Source organism: Maylandia zebra, linkage group LG1 (genome assembly GCF_041146795.1).
Source record: "Maylandia zebra isolate NMK-2024a linkage group LG1, Mzebra_GT3a, whole genome shotgun sequence".
Lineage (NCBI taxonomy): Eukaryota > Metazoa > Chordata > Actinopteri > Cichliformes > Cichlidae > Maylandia > Maylandia zebra.
In genome coordinates, this window is record NC_135167.1 from 37,008,675 (window position 1) to 37,029,903 (window position 21,229).

A 21,229-nucleotide genomic window follows, 5' to 3' on the forward strand; every position below is an offset into this window, starting at 1 on the left:
AGCCACCACCATTTTGTCCGTCTGTATCTGGAAGTCCCACAGGATCTTAGCTCGGTCATCCTCCACCACCCTTGGAGGCGTCTCCCATGTTGACCTCGTGACTTTGCGGCCATACCTGGCACAGATGTTTCTGTACACTATGCTGGCCACTTGGTTATGGCGTTCCATGTATGCCCTGCCTGCTGGCATCTTGCACCCTGTTGTTATGTGCTGGATTGTCTCAGGGGCATCTTTACACAGCCTGCACCTGGGGTCTTGTCTGGTGTGATAGACCCCAGCCTCTATGGATCTTGTACTCAGAGCTTGTTCTTGTGCTGCCATGATTAGTGCCTCTGTGCTGTCTTTCAGTCCAGCTTTGTCCAGCCACTGGTAGGATTTCTGGATATCAGCCACCTCCTCTATCTGCCGGTGGTACATACCGTGCAGGGGCCTGTCCTTCTATGATGGTTCCTCGTCTCCCTCCTCTTTCTTGGGTTTCTGCTGCCTGAGGTATTCACTGAGCACTCGGTCAGTTGGGGCCATCTTCCCTTGAAACCTGGATCCCCCGTAGCCGGTTACCAAGATTACGTGAAGTACCCTCAGAAGGTCTGCTAGATGATGTTAATGCAGCACTACGGGCAATATATATATATATGTGTGTGTGTATTTTTATTTTTTGCACTGCATTTAAAAAACCCCCACATGAGTTCAATCATCATCAAATGTGCCTGACCCAGATTTGGTAGCGTCCCTCTAAGAAGATGATCAAGAAGATGCCTAATGCTACTTTGGGCTGCCTGTTTTGGACTCCTCCCGGGATCAAACTGGGGATCCATTGATCACACAAATGTGAAATAAAACGTTTCCTTTTATTTTGATGTGGTGTGCACATAGTTTTCTTTTAGTAAATGTTCTCCCACTGACTAAACACTTTGTGTTCCTGTGGACTACAGAGTCCTTGGCCAAAGTCACTTCATGCCGGTGTTTGTTTTTCCTTTTAAGCTTGATGCTGTAAACTCTGCAACACCTCAGTTCCTAAAAAAATCCAAAAATAAACACAAAACATCAAATTTAACTTGTTCTGTTTGACCGGATTAAATTTTAGACTCCAACAAGAGATTTGTTGTAGTTCCACTCTTCCACATAGCAAGCAAAAATAAACAGGCTCTGCTTCCAGGAGAAGTTCTCCAGGGGGGGTTTCTAACAAAAGCACTGGAGGGCAGACTTCCTGACTACAGCTTCTCAGGTCTCAAAAGATCAAATGGAAGTAGCTCGAAACTCATCAAACATATATAACAGCTGTGTCTGTGTTAAAGTAAAACATTCATTTAGGACAGGTGAAGCTTTATCAGCTTTTTCTTTGCTCTTTGTTTGAAATGCAATATCAGCTCACATAGTGAATAAAACAAATACAACTAAAAAAATGAACAAACGCTAAACAAAGCTTCATAAAGGCTTCCCTGCTGAAACACTGATGGCTATTTCCTTTAACACAGGAAAACAAGGAGGAGTTGCAAACTAAAGCCGCTCTACTGAAACTGTGATTTAAAAAAAATTAATGTGAAATTTATTCTCCAGTTTGTCAAATTCAAAAGGTTTGAGGCTCCTGGTTCTGGACTGAACCAGTACCAAAGACATGGTCAGTTGTAGCTAGAACCAGCACAGACAAAGAGTGACTCACACTAGGTGATCTGTACCGTGGTCAATGCTGATCGCCACCAGAGCAGCGCCCTCTCCCAGATCAGCTGATCTGAGTGCACAAGAGCGTTTGACCTGCAGAGTCCAGTTCGTAGAGTACAGTGACCATTTGATAAGGTGGGCCCGGCACGTTCAGTTGGACTCAGGCATGGTCTCTGTGCACTGTGCCATCTGCACCTGCCGACTGATCTCCAGTGCGTCACCAACAGCAGCTGCTCCATACAAATGTGTTTTTAATCACCACATGAGAGACTATAGTGTCTCACCGTTTCTCTGTTAGGGCACACATGCATAAATTGAGGCCCAATCCACATGCACAGGTATTTTTGTAAGCATTGCTTTTTCTTTGCATGTTGGCCTTTCTTCTCTTTGGGAAATATTACGGTGTGATGTTCTGCCTGAGAAAGAGTCGGTATAACTCAGCTGGTAGAGTGTGAAGGTTTGGATTGTTTCCACAGGGGATCTGCTCACTCACAGATCACCACCTCCTACAAAGCTGTTACATGTTAGGTAGCCTGGTACTTATACAGTGCTTTCTGCTCAATTTGAGCACTCAAGGCTCTATTTGAGTGCTCAGTTTTATTTCAGTCTCAGCAAAGTGGCGTACATACACAGAGAGGTGAAGACAAAGCAAACTGGTTTATTCTGTGTCATGCAACTCTCAGACAACAGCACTGTCTAAGGTGGCCTTTGCAGTGAAAGGAGCTTATGAATAAAGTTAAATGTCTCCTGATCCCCAAGGATTGAACCGAAACTCTGTCATCGATCCATGATGTGTGTGTGTGTGTGTGTATGTGCGCTCAGAGACGACAGAATTACAATTATAATGTGCCTGTAACAGCCACAGGTGCATGAATAACTCACAGTTTACCGTTATTCTTATGTCACTGCATTACAAAGCTGCTTCTTCAGGTTCATGACAGTTTTCCAGCGTAGGGCTTGAGTCTTACAGTTTGGTCATCTTACCTCACTCTGGGTCCAGCATTAATAGCCCAACTTGTAGACACACCTCGTTCCAAAGACTGTGGATAAATAGCCTAAAAATGGAAAACTCTAAACATGGAAAACAGGGACAAGTGCTGAAACTCCGGGCATACAGGCGCAGCCGGGGCCTCCTCCCCCTCCTCTTTGAAGCAAAATCCAGGCAGTCTGGTTACAGTACACCATTCAGATTCAAATCCAGTCAGGCCAGTGCTCCCACTCTGCATCCATCAGCCTCCCATCACAGCATTCATACACCTGAGCAGCAAACTGTTAAAATCATAATTTGTGTTGCTGGAGGAAAAGAGTATTACCATCATTACTCAAACTCAAGCTAGATCCCAATCATGAGTGTCAATGGCACCAACACATTAGCCATGTGAACGCTCTGTAATTTCTGCCCTACGAGCAGTGAAAGAGCAGCTTTGTTCCTAGTGTAGAGGTCCTTTATACTTTTTCAGGAGTGAAATCAAACACAGAGAAGGTGGGGGTGAGGCCTGATGGCAGGGTCCATTAATGAGTCCAGGTTTGACGTCAGGACAGCAGAAAACCATAAGGAATCTGTAGGGTGCCATTATTCACTTTATCTGATTAAAGGTTTAGTTTTTTATCATAAATCCTGCTGTGTGAAATATTTGGCTCAGAAATACCCTCGCATTTACTGTCACTTCATCTCTGAGACACTGCGTCTGCCGAACACGTCTGATTGTGAACATCAGCTGAAGAATAGCACCAAGTCATTTTCACCATGTCTGTGGGATGCTGCACATCCTTCCAGCTCCACCCGTTTCCCCTCTACACTCCCATCAAACGAAAACCCTGCACCGTTCTTTCAAAATAAAAGCATGGCATGATTCTGTTTTACTTTCTTTATAACTATGACACTTTTTTGGACACAAGTTAAATTCCAGAACATACAATAACGTTAAGTAACTAAAATAAGCTCGCTGACCCCCTGATTGAAATGTTACAAATCATACTTGAATAGTAATGCCAATATTATTATTTTAAGACAACAACACAGCTTTTTTTTTGCCATTTTAAGGGCTCATAGTAATTACATCATCACTTGTCCAAAACCATGTGGGACAGCTTATAGGTTTCCATGTATCATCACATGAACTTCTTATGTTTCTATTATATTCATAATGAAAACAAATCCATGCAGTGAAATGTGTGATTATGACTAAACCTGGAGTGCAGAGATAAATCCCACTACGAGAGTTTTTATCAGTTCTTCTAAAATCATTTTACTGTGGCTGAAAAACTTCATCAGCAGCAATCCTGCCTCTGAGAAGCAATTGAAGTCACCATCTGCTCCATGTGCTCTTACTTTGAAAGCAGGTATCAGACCTGTCCAGACCTCATTCTGAGCAGCTTGATGGTGGCGTGCCCCTCCTGAGGTTTGACAGCCAGACCTGGTTTCAGGCTCCTTCCTCTGCACACAGCTGAGCATCCTGAGCTCTCTGCTCCTGCTGTTCGCCGGGACTTTTAAACTCTCAGCTTGGAGCTCAAGAAGCACACTGTGAAGAAGGATTTAACAGCCACAGGTGTGCCAGTCTTTCTACAACAGGTGAGTAATTTGCTTTTTTGCAAGGCTTTTTCGGGCATATTTTCTGAGGAAGGATGGATGCTCTTACTCATGCATATATGTTATTTGGGCGCTTTTCCTTAAATCTTATTTTCACAACAAATTCTGTGTTTTTACATCATAAACTATACCTGTGAAAACCCCAGATAAGTTCAAGTCTATTTAACCTTCTGGTGCTGATCTGCATACTTGTATTTAGTGTTGTCTTCATTATATATCTGTATGTAAGAATTACAGAAAATATCACTAAAGGAAGATACAGTATCTCACAGTAAACATTTAACTGCCCTGAGATAAATTACATATAAATAGCTCAGAATGTTACAAGTATTAGCCCAGAATTACAGAAATAAAGAAATTGTTTGATGTATTGTTTGCTTGAAATATCAGCAATATGGTAAAAATGGCCTGTATTTGTATTTGTATTTGTATTTGTGTAGCGCTTTACTTCGTCCCTAAAGACCCCAACGCGCTTTACACTACATTCAGTCATCCACACACACAAAAAGTCATGACCATAAATAAGAATAACAGTTTTTTTTGTCACCCCAGATGTTATGCCAAGTATAATCAAATCAAAAGTATAACAGATCGCTATCTCCACAGTGTAAGACAGGCAGGGGTTATTCCAGGACTTTTGCTTGTGGCATGGAGGAGGCTGTGAAAAAATCCCAGGTTTCAGGAAGTATAGTTCTCCTACCTGAAAATGGATCAATGTGAGGATTGTAATTGTGGAAAAACCTAAACATGAAGATGTTGCTGTCACAATGTAGCGACACTTCAACAAATCTGGTTACAAAGCAACAACCATCGTTCCCATCCCAAAACAGTCAAATGTCACATGTCTGAACGATTTCAGACCTGTGGCACTCACCCCCATTCCCGCCAAATGCCTGGAGAGACTGGTCATTAAACACATCAGAGCTGCTTTTCCACCATCCCTGGACTCGCACCAGTTTGCATACAGGGAGAACCGGTCAACCGAGGATGCGATCGCCACAGTGCTGCACACATTACTGAAGCACTTGGAACACAGGAACACCTATGCACGGCTCCTCTTTGTAGACTACAGCTCGGCTTTTAATACCATCCGGCCATACAAACTCCGTCCCAAACTCCACCAACTGGGACTTAACTCCTCTCTGTGCAACTGGATTGTGGACTTCCTCACTAACCGTAGACAGAGTGTCAGAGTGGGTAAGAACACCTCTTCCACCCTTGTGGTCAACACCGGTGCCCCTCAGGGGTGTGTTCTGAGCCCTCTGCTATACACTCTCTTCACCCATGACTGTATTTCCTCCTGCGCGTCCAATCTCATTGTTAAGTTTGCAGATGACACCACAGTGCTCGGACTTATATCCAACAACGATGAGACAAACTATAGGACAGAGGTGCAACAACTAGAGTCATGGTGCCACGACAATAACTTGGTCTTAAACACCAAAAAGACCAAGGAGATCATTGTAGATTTCCGGAAGAGGGGTCATAACAACCATCTGCCTCTCTTCATTGGCAGTGAGGCGGTGGAGAGGGTGAGCAGTTTTAAATTCTTGGGGGTAACTGTGACCGAGGACCTGTCCTGGGGCAACCATATCACCTCAGTTGTACGGAAGGCCCAACAGCGCCTCTACTACCTGAGGAGACTGCGGAGCGCACACATTCCCAGATCTCTGATGTTGAACTTCTACAACTGTGCCATCAGCAGCGTTCTGACGTATGGATTTCTAGTGTAGTTCCCCAGCTGCACCAAGGCCGATCAGCAAGCACTCCAGCGGGTGGTGAAAGAAGCTGGCAGAATTATTGGAACAAGTCTGCCAGAGATCAGTAATATCTTCCCCACTCGCTGTCTGAGGAGGGTGCACAGTATCCTGCGGGACCAACATCACCCTGCGCGCCACCTTTTCCATCTGCTGCCCTCAGGGAGAAGGTACAGGTCTATACAGGCCAGAACATCCAGACTGGCCAACAGCCTGTATCCACAGGCTGTGAGGCTCCTGAACTCTCTGCCCCCCTCTCACGGACAATAACCATATCCAACTTCTTAATAGCAATGAACTGGTCTGCATTGGTGCATCATATCTTTATTCTCTTCCCCCTCCTGCCCCCCCTCTTTCTTTCTTAAATAGATAACTATCATATCTGATATCATATCTGATATCATATCTCACAGTACAATAATATTGAATAGGTTGCATTGTTGTATTTTGTCATGTTTCTCAGGTCTTTGTCTGAATTTCTACGAACATTATTGCTAAGGATTGTCTTATTGCATTGGAGTCACACTGGGTTAAATATGTACACTTGGGTTTTAAGGGGTATTTATTATTTTCTTCTTTTTTTTGGGTTGTATGGAAGCCCCAAACGCAATTTCATTGTTCTTGACAATGACAATAAATAAATAAATACTAAATACTAAATACTAACTATAACCGTGCTTACAACAAGTGATGACATCACTAACACTGGGTTGGTTGAGGCTCTCGTCTTTTTTATGTGCTGCCGTTTGTTGGTGATGCGTTTCCTTCAGTATGATTCAGCTGTCATTCATGGCCTCTGCAGCCTTTTATTACTCCTGTTCATGGATGTACATCTTTAAGCGCTCTTTCTTAAAGCTCATTTTTTGATGCTTCGCCTCAGACCAGAAGAACTGTGGCATTAAGTAGCACCAGTTCACTGACTCTTCGGCTCTTACTGGTGTTTCTGTTTTTCACAGTGCAAACATGTTCATCCCTTTTTTCATGCGTGCCCAGTAATAAGTGTGAGAACAGCCTCTCTGGTCAGCTGGTCTGTTTTTAACTCTCAGAGTTTAGTGTGTTTGCTTTTAGGCAAATGAAAGAGCATTTAGACCAAAAATATTATCAAACTTATCAATTCTTCCTTTTTTATTGTTTACTGTAATTCAGCATCTGTCTGAAGCTGCAGCCTTTACAATTAGCATTTAGCATTAAGGTCAAAGAAAAGTAACCAGGAAAAGGATTTTAAACTGTCCTTGTTGACTTTGTAAAGCAGAGTGGTGGGTGGTGGGCCAAACCATCTTGTATGCATCTATACCTGGAAGCAGAACTCCGAGTCCATATTTGAACATTACTTAACGTCAGCTAGTTCACTGAAGAGCACAGTATTGGGGCTCAGCCATCCTATCTCACACCTTAATTTCCTCCCATGGTTGAACAACACAGTCATTACCTGTAACAAACATGACATTTTTACACCTGGTGCATCACATGAACGTTTTGCCTCATGTAAAGAAATATAAATTCAGTCGTTGTCCAGGATCAAAGGCCTGACTGGCCTCCCTCCATCACGTCGCACTCCGGTCTCCGGCCTGAATGTGAGCAGTGTTAGGACGCGATGGAAAGGGCGGACTCTGGAATCTACGCAGTGCTGTTTACACAGACCTGGTGTCGTCAGAGCTGCCATAACACAGGCTTCACGGGGAACAGATCTGGTCTTATGGGCCCAGTCTCTGTGGGAGTAGACTTTATCACAGCGGCTGAATGAATGCAGTGTGGAGCTGGCCACCAGCACCACTCACACAAACTCAGTGCTAATGAGCTGTCACTTAGCCCAGACATCGACCCTCCAGCTTTAGGGGTTCAAAGAATGCAGTTACTGCCCATTTGTTCACCAACTTCCTCCAAAAAGCCAAACGCAAAAGTTTACCAGTAGAAAACATGAAGCACGAAGTAAATAATTAAAGTAGAAAATATCAAATGTCTATTTGTATGTGAGCCAGTTTAAGCTTTAAGGACAGGCTGAGCCTTTCACCGATCGTTTATACAAGAGCCATTTATTTATTTATTTGGCTCATGAGCAAGTTTGCTAATAATGTTGGCTGAACTAAGAGAAGCAGAAAAAATGATAGTGCTGTTTTAACGGCAGCCTCTTCCCGCTGCAAATGCAGCGATTCATTTACTCAGAACAGCAGCAGCCTCTGTTCAGAAAACAACAATCATTTTATTTAAATAAAAACCCCACAATGGTGGGGAGGGAAACAGAGAGAAACTGGCTTCTTTTTTCCACTGTAACCACGTTTCCAGGACGTTCCAGTGTGTATCTCTTTCACACACTCGGCCAAACAAATACAAATTTAAAGAAAAAAGTATATTAAAAATCAAAATGTCTCTTCCAGCGAACATAAAAAAAAATCTTAGAAGTAAAGTTAAGTCTTGTGGGATTTGGCACATCTCAAATAAATAAATGAATAATCCAAAAAGTAGCTTTATTAATACTGAAATAAACAAGAAAAGAAGGTAAAATGTTCCCTCCAAACAAAACATGTAAATTCTAAACGCACAAATCAGTCCCTGCACGGTTCCACTGCTCCGCCCATCAAAAGGTCACCTGTGCGAATATATTGGTCACTGGACTGACGACTTACTACAGCTTTGTATTTATACTTGAAATTTGGGGGGTTTATAATTTCCATTATCAGTTCAGATTAGCTGCAGTAGTTTTTGTTTCAGTGTAATTTTAATATTTTCACTGTAATTTTTATTATTACTGAATTATTATGATAAGTATAGTCTTTACCAGAGACAAAGAACCTGAAATCTTTCTGTGATCATTTGAATAAATGATCAGAACCAGCCTCGTAGTGCTACAGCATCTCAGTACAGCACGTTTTACACACTCAGGCTATGGACTGCAGGAAGTAAGAAACTGAGGTTATAATACCTTTGTGGTCTCATTTTAATTGACCTGTTCTTCAACAGTTTAGATTAAGTTCTCTTTTTTCACTTCTAAAGGTAGGACATAAAAAAAAGGATTAGCATTTAACATCAGCGTCCAAGTGTGACGAAGAGTTCGAGTCACAGTCGTGTTCCTGCTAATTTTCCTGTTTGATTTTTAGGATGAACATGATCCGGGGGACGGTGCTGATGGCTTTGTATGTGACTGTCACCTCAGCCACATATGATGTTTATGAGCAGCAGTCCTATATGGGTAAGAAGTGCAGCTTACAGTTTCTCTCCAGTGTCCTCATCAGTCAGCACTGGCGTGTAGCAGTCTTGTCTTTCTACACTGTGTGCATGTCTGACCTTCACAGACCCAGAGGATGTACTGAGTGTCATCATTCTCCTGGAGGGTCCACAGCGCCCTCTGCTGGGGGGAACGCTGATGTTACCGTGCCACTTTGAGGTGTGTAAATGGCAAACTACACCTTTGTTTTGTGTGCCATATAAAAGAAGGCCTTAGCCACCATGACATCATTAGCTTCAGCGTTAGCGTTAGGAGCACACGTGTTAACCACTACACAGAATGCAATAGATCAGTAATCTCAGCAGACCTGACATCAAAACAACAGTACAGCTGCTTAGTCAGCAAATAAAGTAACAGAAGCTTAGATTGAACCTGTCATATTACTTTAACTACCTGACATGTATGTACGTATGTTTGTGTCTATAAACCCTCGAAAACGTTTGTAAATGATGTCGCCTCTCATAGGATCACACTGTTGACGACCCTGGCGCTCCCACCATTGCCCCCTTGTCTCATCGGATCAAATGGAGCTTTGTGACTAAAGAAAAGGCCACAACCATCATTGTTGCCCAGGGGGGGAAAGTGCATATCACTGAGAACTACCAGGACAGAGTCCAGCTGGTAGCTTATCCTGGGACCCCGACAAACGCTAGCATCAGGATATCTGAGCTGCGTTCCAGTGACACGGGAGTGTATCGCTGTGAGGTTCAGCACGACATCGAGGACAACCACAGCATCGTGCACGTCCAGGTTCAAGGTATGAGTGACACATGATGTCTGCGAGGCAGGAGTTGATACCTTTTCTTTTGATTTTTTACTTTTATGTGATAGTGTTGACAAAATGACCAAAATTATATGGATTTTTTGGTCACATCGCACCATCGCTCTTTCTTATTGTTATCCCACTTTTTGTCTCTCCAGGCACTGTGTTCCACTACAGGGCCATCATGGGACGCTACAGTTTGACTTTTGAAAAGGCGAAGGCAGCGTGCACCCAGAATAGTGCAGTAATGGCTTCACCCGAACAGCTCCAAGCGGCGTACGATGACGGTTTTCACCAGTGTGACGCTGGCTGGCTCTCTGATCACACAGTCAGGTCAGCACCCACCCAAGGAGCAACTACTCACTAGTTTTATTTCCAAAATTTATAACATGGCCCTTCATAAAAGCAAGAAAAGAAACCTATTTGAGAAATCTGCCAAAAACGAAAATGGCTAAATTCACTTTTTTAAACTTAAGTTTAAGCCAGCGCTGAGGTCAGAATTAACCAAGCAGAACAACATAGGACTAAAACTCATTTTTCTGTTCAGTAAAAAACTGTAATTTGGCATCTTAATCAAAAAAATGTTGATTAAGAGCTGGTAAAGTTTGGTGAGCGGGGATTATGGTGCGGGGCTGGAGTTGGCCCCGTAGTTCCAGTCAAAGGAACTCTTAATGCTTTAGCATAACAAGACATTTTGGAGTTTTGGGGGATGGCTCCTTCCTGTTCCAACATGACTGCGCAGCAGTGCACAAACCAAGGTCGATAAAGATGACTGAGGTTGGTGTGGAAATACTTGACTGGCCTGCACAGAGTCCTGAGCTTAACCTGATATGACAACTTTGGGATAAATTAGAACAGAGACTGCAAGACTGCAGATTATGATATCCCCAAATTACTTGTAATAGTTTATAGAGAAATATTATTTCTTTCCATTCCCACTTATGAAGCACCAAGCCTCTCCTTTCTTTCCTGGGCATGTTTAGCAGTTAATACAATTCGTCGTACTGGGAGTTTTCTTAAAATAGACATATTTTCCAGTCTGCTCTCAACTTCTTTGAAATGTGTTTTTAAAACACTTTACTGTGGATTTAAGGAAAAACGTGAAATCAACGAATTGTGGTCTGAAAGGACAAAGCTAATGTGAGCAGATCACAATGTGCTCATGTTAAACTTCTGTACAGCAGCAAACATGAGTTTAGTTTTCAGTGTTTTCTTCTTCACATTACTTTGTTTAACCACAGGTACCCAATCCAGAGTCCTCGTATGAACTGCTATGGTGACAAAGTAGAACTGCCTGGAGTCAGGACCTACGGCGTGAGGGATCTCAATGAGACTTATGATGTTTACTGCTTTGCTGAGAAGATGACAGGTACACTTTAATGCATTTTAAACTCATCCTTTCATGATTTGTATTCTTTATTTTTCTCACAAAGCTCTTTATCTGAGACAGGCAGAGTTTTCTACACTGCGACTGCAGAGAAGTTCACCTTCTCAGAGGCTGTGTTGGCGTGCTCTAATAAGGGTGCTCAGCTGGCCACTACAGGTCAGCTGTACCTGGCCTGGCAAGGAGGGATGGATGTCTGCAACGCTGGCTGGCTCGCAGACAGGAGTGTCCGCTATCCCATCAACATTCGTAGGCCACAGTGTGGAGGCGGGCTGATCGGGGTACGGACTGTTTATCTTCACGCAAACCAGACAGGATATCCTCTTCCCGAGTCTCGCTGTGACGCCTTCTGTTACACAGGTATCGCTCACACAATAAAAGCACACAAGTGTGCATCTGTACTTTCACTAGCTATGTATTGCCACATTTTACATGTGCAGGAAACAGTTGCATATTACTAGAACCTACATATACTAAACAGATTAAAGTACAAACCTCTGAATCTTTGAATCCTACAGCCCCAGAGATGCCACGGTTTCTCTAGGGCTGTAGGATTGTCATGTCCTGCACACACTGATCAAGAGAGTGTGATCAATCACCTGTCACCAGAGTTGGAGGGGCCTTCTGTTGACACTGGTCAGAAAGACAGTTCTGCAGCAGAAACCTCCTGGTGATTCCCTTGGTTGCTAGCAGCTTGCTGCACCAACACAAACCACAGACAGGGACTGTTTGTCTTCAATGTAAAAGATGCAACTGTGGAACAGAGCTTTTACTCTGAAGGCCAATAATTTCCCTTTACTGTTTGTGTGCCATTGTTTACAGTCTTATAACCGCTCGAAGGGTGAGCGGTTACACTTGCTAGCAGACAAGTTGAGATCTTATCTGCAAACTACGAACAATTGCAGCAATCTAAAAGTAAAGAGGGTTTCACCAACCAGTTTACCATTCAGAAGGTCACTGACTGGTCTCTAGCCACTGACATAATAATGCCACAGTCAAATGTGGGACTGTGGCATTATTCACTTGATCAATACTGGATCACGTGGCCGAATGGTGCAAAACTATCATGCAGTTTGCAAATATCTGTGAAAAAAGAGTCGTTCTAAAGAGCTCACTGAGTGTAGTACTGTAATAGGACGCCAATGCTACACATCAGCTGAACTTTCTATCCCCTTGCGAAGTAAAAGTGTATAGGAACCACAGCAACTCAGCCCGAAAGTGGCAGACCACTTAAGTTACAGAGAGAGGTCAGCCAGTGCTGTGGTGCATGGTGTCTAAAACACACCAGTACTCCACTGACGCAGTAACTGCAGCTTCCCAGAGCTTCCCAGAGCTCCTCTGGCATTAACATCAGCACAAAAACTGCACTGGGAGCTTCATGGCAAGGGTTTCCCTCACTGAGCAGCTCCTGTAGTTCTAACATGTAGGTGGTGTCGGTCAAGTTACTTGAAAAAGGTAATTCAAAAGTAATTAGTTACTTTATTACTTACGTAATAAAGCAACAGAACTTTCAGCCCAATTCTATTTTTTCTGCATAATCCATCATACAAAACTGAATCAAATGAAAAAAATGTTTTATTAATTTTAACTTTATGCATCAAGCAAACATTAAATGATATCAACAGTCTTTGACTTGAAGAAATGTGTTTAACATTTAAACCTATGTTCTGCGTATTCCAGCATATAAAATAAAATCATGTTTTGTGTTTATACTCTTTCAAATAGATGCAAGTAAAACAGTAAAAATGAATAGAATCGAAGACTCAGCAGCTCTTAAATCTATTGTCTGTGTTTAGCAGGAGTGGGGCGGGTGGAGGTTTGCCCACAGCGGTCATGTCAGTGGGAGGATCCGGGGGTTTCTCTGTGAATGTCACGTTCCCGTGGCGGCGTGCTCGCTGCTCGCTCAGATTTGAAGTTTAACTTTTCGCTGTAGAAAGAAGTTTTCTTCCCACACAGAGTGAACAGCAGACGCTAATGTTTGTGTCACTTTTTACTGAATCAAACTCAAAGTAATGTGATTACTTCCACGCTGTAAACGCTGCACGGTGGTACTCTCTCCTGCACTACATATTATCCGTTGTTGATCTGCACACGTCTGTTACCACGGACGTCGCACGCTCGTACGTCGTTGTCATGAGAGACGCTCACAAACAAAATCAAGTTTTAGTAACGCAGCGTGCTTACGGGAAAGTAACAGCAATCTAATTACTTTTTGTGACACTTTGACCACAACATGACATTTTGGGATTTTATATAAATAATACACCATATTGTAAGTTTTTCAATGACATGTGTATCATTGAATACTGTGAGTGGATAAGGCCTAATTAAAAGACTAGGGCTAGGGTTAGACTGGGTTAGACTGGGTAAACGGCTCCAGGGCAGATTCCCAGGCTAATGCGTTAACCTTATGGCCTATAGGTGGCTTGCTCAAACCAGCTCCTCCAGAAGATTCTTTAAAAACTCACCTTTAGACGTCATCTCCTCTGTCACCTCCAGAATCGACTGATGAAGACAGCTCAGGCATGACAGAAGAGGGCAGCGGTGTGCCGCGAGTCACCACAGTGACACAGAGCCCAGAGGTGTTCTTCAGGAGCACGACGACAGAGAGTGAGGCTGCCGGAGAGGTGGAGACTATGATGCCTACTAACGTGGACTTCACCTACACAGAAAGCCCCACCGACCCGCCTCTGGCTGAGCCGCCAAACATCACCGAGTCTGTCAATGATCTGATACAGTCAGCCACAGCACAGCCGGATGTTGGCAGGGAGCCACACAAAGGCTTTGTGATACCTCCAAGCGGTCAGTAAATGAGCCGCTGATGCATGCTATAATAACTGAAGAAGGACCAGAGAGATTCCCTAATAATGACGTTCCAGGATTTCAACCCACAGTAGTCTCTCCTGATTCCTCTACAGGCGTGGTCTTCCATTACCGTTCAGCTGCCGGCCGCTACGCTTTCACCTTTGTCGAGGCCCAACAAGCCTGCCAGAGTGTTGGAGGCTCAATCGCCACGCCTCAGCAGCTGCAGGCAGCGTATGAAGCTGGATACCAGCAGTGTGACGCAGGTTGGCTACTGGATCAGACTGTAAGGTAATTCTGGATTGCTATTCTGGAGCAAGTGAAGAGATTTCTGTTTTAAACCAGGTTTTATAGTTGGGTGCTCTTGTGTAGGTATCCTATCGCTTACCCTCGAGAAAGCTGTGTTGGAGATCTGGGAGATCGACCCGGGGTTCGATCCTACGGTCTGAGGCCAGCACACGAGAGATACGATGTGTACTGCTACACTGACGGGCTCAAAGGTGATAAAAGCCTAAAGTTTTAGTTATGACTTTGTAATATTGTATAGATTTTGGTTATTCACTGTCATCTGTTCCACAGGAGAGGTTTTCCACATTGAATCAGCTGAAGGTTTCACTTACAGTGAGGCTGTTCGTAGCTGTCAAGAGCAGAACGCCACAGCGGCCTCCACAGGACATCTCTATGCTGCCTGGAAAATGGGCTTTGACAAGTGCCGTGCAGGCTGGCTACTAGATCGCAGTGTGCGCTATCCCATCAACAATCCACGTGCGGAGTGCGGAGCGGGGAAAATAGGAGTGCACACTGTGTACAATCACCAGACTGGCTATCCTGAACTTGATGCCAGATTTGATGCTTACTGTTTCAGAGGTAATCCTGAATGTCTCTACTATTCATTAACCCTCTGAGGTCTAACTACACATTTGCTTTTTAAACTATTCTCCCAATTTTGGCAACCAGGGGACAGAAAATTCATTTGTCTTTCTCCCAAACAGGGATTCTTATATTGACGATTTATACCTTATACTTGACTCTTAACCACCATGATCATCATTCACTTACATTTTCACAGCTGACGTTCGGCTTATTGCAGATGAAACTGGACTGAACGTCACAGAAATTGAGGAGGCTCTACTAAATCTGACATCAGCTACCCATTTGTTACGACCTGGTGAGTTCCCTTCAGAGCATGACTGGATTACCCATTTGTTCCCGTTTGTTTCTAAGCTTAACTTTCAATTTCTGTTCTCAGCTGTTCCCTCCATATCTCCTCCCATCAATGTAGAGAATTCAGGCTCTGGTTCAGGCTCAGGAGACACTTCTGTAGTAGATTACACATCTGGAGGTCACTCTGGAGAATCGTCTGGATCTGGACAGCCATGTTTGTCTGCAGACGAGATTTTCTCCTCTGGTTCTGGAGATAAGGCTACTTCTGGAGATGGCTCTGCTTCTGAAGACCTCCCTTCCTCTGGCTCTGGAGACCTGGCTGGCAGTGCGCATGCTGACCTACCCAGCGGAGAATCAGGTCCCAGTAGTACAGATGTTTCTGGATCAGGTAGTGGAGAAGGGTCCACGATCAGTATTTGTTTTTCAGGCACTGACTCCACTCCTTCAGGCGAGGACTCAGGTTCTGGAGGACCTCAAGAAGCTGGAGAGGGAAGCACAGAGATCCTTACTTTCCTTTCATCTGATGTGGGATCTGGAGTGCTGAGTGGTAGTGGGGATGCGTCCTGGTCTGGATCTGGTTTCAGTTCTACAGAAAGTGGTTCTTCCACAGACATGTCCTCTGGTTTCGTCACTGGTCAGGAGTTTTCTGGCTCTAGCAGTTTTCCATCCAAATTTTCCTCTGGAAGTGGTAGTGGACAGTCAGGAGAGCTTTCAGGGAGTGGAGACGCTCAGATCTTATTGATAGATGATAAACTGATTGATGCAACCACCTCCAGTAAATACAGTGAGCTTAGTGGAGACTTCTTCAGTGGCTCTGGGGACATTTCAGGATCTGGCGTTCTCATTTGTGATCTTAATGGAGATTGCAGTGGTGACCTCAGTGGGGACCTCAGTGGGGACCTCAGTGGTGATCTCAGTGGGGACCTCAGTGGAGACCTCAGTGGGGACCTCAGTGGGAACCTCAGTGGTGATCTCAGTGGGGACCTCAGTGGGGACCTCAGTGGAGACGTCAGTGGGGACCTCAGTGGGAACCTCAGTGGTGATCTCAGTGGGGACCTCAGTGGGGACCTCAGTGGAGACGTCAGTGGTGATCTCAGTGGGGACCTCAGTGGGGACCTCACTGCCTCGGCCTCGGGAGGGGTCTTTGAATTTTTCCCTGGTGTGACTTTGGTGGGTTCAGGGTTCACTGAGCTGACAGGGTCATCGTCTGGAGTGGAGGAGGAGGCATCTGGGGTTTTACTCTACAGTTCTGCAGAGGGAAGTGGTGGATATCTGTCTGGATTTGGAAGCTCAAGTTTTCATTCTCTGTCTGGATCAGGACTTTCTGGCTACGAGTCCTCTACAAGTGGAGGAGGAGGCAGTGTTATCTTTCAGTCTGAGGATCTAATGACAAAGGTATCTGAAAACACATCACCAGAGGACTCAGGCACGCTGTTTTCGGAGCTTGGTAAGGGGCCGTTGGAGTACAGTGGAGAAGGAAGTAGTAGTGGCAGTGGTTCTTACCCTGGGAGTGGAGACTCTGACTCATCTGCTGCCAGCACGACTTTTTCAGAAGGCCCTTCTAGGCATCTGCCAGTGGCCTATCCCATCATTGAGTGCAATGTGACAGAGAGCACCACAGGACCACAGGAGGACCCTAATGGCGTGCCAGAGACCCCCGATGATGTCCCTGTAACTCTGGCCCCTGCGGTTGTCCCGGCAGGACTAGCAGCACCTCCCATTACAGTTGCACCACCCTCTGTTCAGACATCAGGCCCTGTTGAAGGTTAGTAAATATATTCTTGACACAATTTAGATTTTCTGCTCTGGATTTAAAATATCATGTCCTTTGGTAGTTAAATCAAATCAACATGAAGTACTCTGTAGCTGTTTGTGCCAATTAAAATGTTCAGTTCATTACTTTTAAGGGTGTCACTATAACCATAACCACTAGGTGTGTTTTGGTGGTGGTGGTGTGTTGATGTGCTAGCTGCTGCAAATATGCACCTTTGAGAGGAAACTGTTGCTTTATTGTAGTTCCTGAAACAGATGGTTAACTTTATACTTGCTTTTGCTTGGTGGGATTCAAAAAATCTAATCATTCATCAGCAATAAAAACTAAGCTGTGCATCAGATTTGAATGATTGTTACCTGAAAAAGTTAGCGTGTGCCAAGCTAGCTGCTACTTACTGTTAGCAGCACGTTACATGTCTACGTAGTCATTCTCACCTAAGCGACTTCTTTGATTTGATGCCAAACTACAGGAACGGCTGCCTTACCCTGTAAACTGTTTTCCATGCATGGTTTAACTTGTGCCGTCAACAAAGCAATAATAATAATAAACGTTATTTATAAAGCGCACTGAAAAACTAAGTAAGGCAGGGCTGCAGAAGCATCCACCCAGTGGGCCTGTGGCTGTAATGAGACCCTGTGAGTGGGAACCACCCAGCCTAAATGTTGTTGATACTTTACCTGTGCGAGCTATGATCTTCTTCTAACATTCAAACTGTGCAAAGAAAAATGAACACAGACATTAAATGTCAAGAATAGAAACAGTTAAATGTTGAAGTGTGTCACAAACAGATACAAAGTTTAAAGAGAGCAAAAACTAAATAAATGATCAAAAGGCGTTTATATTAAAGTCTTATTGATCAGGAGGTACAGTTGGTACCAATCAGAACATCAGTGGTATGATTCCCGCTCTACAGATACTCTACGTGGAGCTATGCATCCATGGTCTTCTGAGTCAGGGAACATCAGGTTAAAGGGCTCAGGCAGAGAAAAAAAAACCCTCGTATACATGAGAACAGAACATTTACCAAAGCTGTGATAAAGTCTTATTTCTTTTACTTTCCTACACTTGATTGTGAGCCGATTCGCAGCTTGACATATTGCACAGTCAGTGTTACAGGCAGTGCGGATATCAGTTTGATTTTTACACGTGCACTGAAACTGTTTAACCCCGACTAAGTGAAGAAAATCAGAAACAGAAGTGATTTTAGTGACCTGCAAGGTTTTATTCTTAGTTTAGTGACTGATGGAAAAGTAAGATATGAATCCCTTTATCCCTGTACATGCAACAGCTGGTCGTGTGTATTTAGTTTTACTTTTCAAAAGTAAAGGCCTAGAGACTGGCTGGTGATCACATAGCAAACCCAAATCCTTGCTGCCGCTAACAACTGCTAAATGAGTGAAACTCTGGTTATTGCTGGGTTTTCACCCATGACAGGTGTCACTGAGGCTCAGCTTATCAATGCACAATAGAAAATACTTGAATTTTAGCATTAAGCCCCTTAAAAATAATAAGTTCACAAGTACACTTTCTGTTAATTTGTTGACGTCTTTTGGAAACTTGCGCAGGATCTACATTACTTGTATCTTGCAAAATTTCAATGCCAGCACAGACTCAGTGTTTACATTTCAGCCTAACTGTGCTGACAAGATGATAAGTCGTAAGCCCAACCAATCACTGCACTCGTGGCGTCACAGTTTTTTGAGAAGCTTAACAATAAATATAGTTTAAAAAATACAGAAACACTTGAAACAACATGCTTCTTAATCTACGTCTTTCTTTCTTTTTCTTTAGTACACCGTATACAGTGTAGTATACACAGTGTAGCTGCATGTGCTGCATCCTTCTCAGCCTCACACTGTGATGCTTTTCCACTCCAGTACAACATCACAGTGAACATTTTGTCTGTTTTGCTGTTGGTGTTTTAAATAATTTATTATCTATATTTTCTTCATCGTGTCTCATTTGTTATTTTGCCTCCATGGATCTCTTTTCTATTTTGTTTTTGGCTGTTTTTTTTTTACTTTTGTGATCTGGTTTATTGAACGTTTATTCTTCTTGAGCTCTCAGTTTTTATTAGTGTCAGGTTGTGTTTTGTTCCCAGTTTGTCTTCTTTATTATTTTAACTGTAATTTTCTGGTGTGTTAATGGAGCTAATACTTACTTTTGTGTTTTTTCCTCTGCTCATATTAATTCCAGTGGAAGAATTTTTGTGTTGTGTTTTGTTTTAAACTCTTGGTAAATATGTTCCGGTTTGTGTTTCTGGTTTTCTGTTCCTATATTGAGAATTCGTCACACTTATACCTTTTAAGCAGTTCATCTGTATAATTAATAATGTCAGTGTATACATGTGAGTGTGCTCATCTCACAGTCTTTTCCGTCTTAGAGATATTTGAGATGGCTAAAGCCAAAGCCTCTTGTGTCTTTCTAAGTTGTGCTGGTGTGTGTCATTCATGGAGGACGTATTGTGTGAATCAGTGTGCATTGTTTTTAAGGACATGTTGGCCCATGTGAACCGAACCCCTGTGGCGATGCTTCATGCACTGCAGAGAACGGCGTTGCCTTCTGTGACGGTAAGTTTCTCATTTCCTTCTCTGACAGCAGCTTCGTTCAGTACCTGTTAACAGACTTTGCCTGAAACATTTCTGTTTGTTGTCTGCATGTGTTACATTTTTGTTGGTCTGCAGTCTGTGCATTAGTCAGCCTGTTATCTGAGGGTTTATTTCCAGATAAACATTTAACCTGTTGTAACTGTAGTCAGTGTTCATGAAGCAGACTCACAGTCTCTGTTTTCCTTCTCTGCTGTTGTGTCCTGACTGTATTTTTGCTTGGGTTTGTTGTCTCTCTGTGTCGAGCTCTGGGTCTTTGTGTTTGTGTGACAGATGTTCACGTTCGGCCGTTTGTCAAATGTGCATCGTCTCTGCTCTGAGGATTTACCGCGTCTGTGTCTCGTGTTCATCACAAGTGTCTTCTTCAGCCTGTGTGCTGTTTTTGGTCTGCCATGCCAGCACGCCTCCTCTGCTCATGCATGCATGCTAAATCTAACTGCTGCAACATATGTGCTTTCATCCTGCTGGGAGTTAAATGGTGATTTTCTGCTGCAACTAGCAAAGGATTCAAAGATATACTTACTGCAGGGACTAGAATCATTCTTCCTTGCAACAATCGGATATTTTGGTGTATATTTCAGTATATAAATGTCAATGTCATTCGCACATGCTAACCTGAGAGAGCTGTTAACAAAGGAACATGGATGATGATTCTAGGTGCAGTAAGTCTAATCTGAAGTTGCATTGCATGGTATTGTTCCCCACCCTGCTGATCCGCCTCCCGTCCCCACACCTCGCTGTAACAGTAGTGTTACCCGCCCCCCTTTTTTGCAGAGGTAGATGTGTGCCGTTCCGACCCTTGTGCCAATGGAGCCACCTGTGTGGAGACTGTAGACTCTTTCAAATGCTTATGCCTGCCCAGCTACGGAGGGGAGCGCTGTGAGATCGGTATGAGATCAGCTTCAGCTAAAAAATACTAACAACCTCAAAAACAACTGAAGCAAGAGAACGAGAGGCATCACCAGCAGATGGCAGTATTAGTTGTTGTGTGAGCAGCTGTGGTGGCTCATGGCATGTATCTGTGATGTTCCTGGTTTGCAATGGGAGCCTGTGTTCTGTCAGAGAGGCAGTAATGGTTTAGTGGTTTTACTGCTGCAAACATTTACTAAACTTCATTTTACTGCAGCAGTCATCCAGGTGAGCCAGAGTAACAGTGAACGTGTTACAGAGCATCCTAATGTACAGAAAAACATTCTTTAGACCTTCATAAACTTCAGTCCACACTCAGGCCTGCAGATCTTTGGTGTGAATTATTATTATAATTTCTTTCAGTTATTCACTTACATTGTTTACACAGTGCCAGCTCACAACATCAGTCATCTCAAGATACTTGTAAGGTGTAAGGGAAAGAACCGACCATAGACAATATTCAGAAACGAGCCCAACAACCAGGTGGTCTCTTACAAGCAAGTGCTTGGAGACAGAGGGAGGAAGAACTCCCTTTTAACAGGAAGAAACCTGTTCACCAGGTCCAGTCCTAACAGAGCTTTATTAATAATGAGAGTTT

At 43.6% G+C, this 21,229-nt stretch overlaps 1 protein-coding gene across 3 annotated transcripts in view; it reads left to right on the forward strand.

Moving 5' to 3' along the window:
• Window positions 1–4,093: 4,093 nt before the first annotated feature.
• The window catches only part of LOC101477422 (aggrecan core protein-like), a 28,824-nt gene continuing 11,688 nt past the window's right edge, over window positions 4,094–21,229 (forward strand). The window contains exons 1-15 of one of the 3 annotated variants that reach the window (XM_076885714.1): window positions 4,094–4,231; window positions 9,102–9,193; window positions 9,297–9,388; window positions 9,695–9,986; window positions 10,151–10,325; window positions 11,234–11,361; window positions 11,443–11,736; window positions 13,876–14,178; window positions 14,295–14,469; window positions 14,551–14,678; window positions 14,758–15,045; window positions 15,248–15,346; window positions 15,428–17,107; window positions 19,609–19,686; window positions 20,497–20,610. In XM_076885714.1, the coding sequence (XP_076741829.1) occupies window positions 9,103–9,193; window positions 9,297–9,388; window positions 9,695–9,986; window positions 10,151–10,325; window positions 11,234–11,361; window positions 11,443–11,736; window positions 13,876–14,178; window positions 14,295–14,469; window positions 14,551–14,678; window positions 14,758–15,045; window positions 15,248–15,346; window positions 15,428–17,107; window positions 19,609–19,686; window positions 20,497–20,610 (3,937 nt within the window). In that variant the 5' untranslated portion in view covers window positions 4,094–4,231; window position 9,102. The remainder of the gene's footprint in view (window positions 4,232–9,101; window positions 9,194–9,296; window positions 9,389–9,694; window positions 9,987–10,150; window positions 10,326–11,233; window positions 11,362–11,442; window positions 11,737–13,875; window positions 14,179–14,294; window positions 14,470–14,550; window positions 14,679–14,757; window positions 15,046–15,247; window positions 15,347–15,427; window positions 17,108–19,608; window positions 19,687–20,496; window positions 20,611–21,229) is intronic. The other 2 variants (XM_076885720.1, XM_004566391.3) reach the window with 2 other exon arrangements.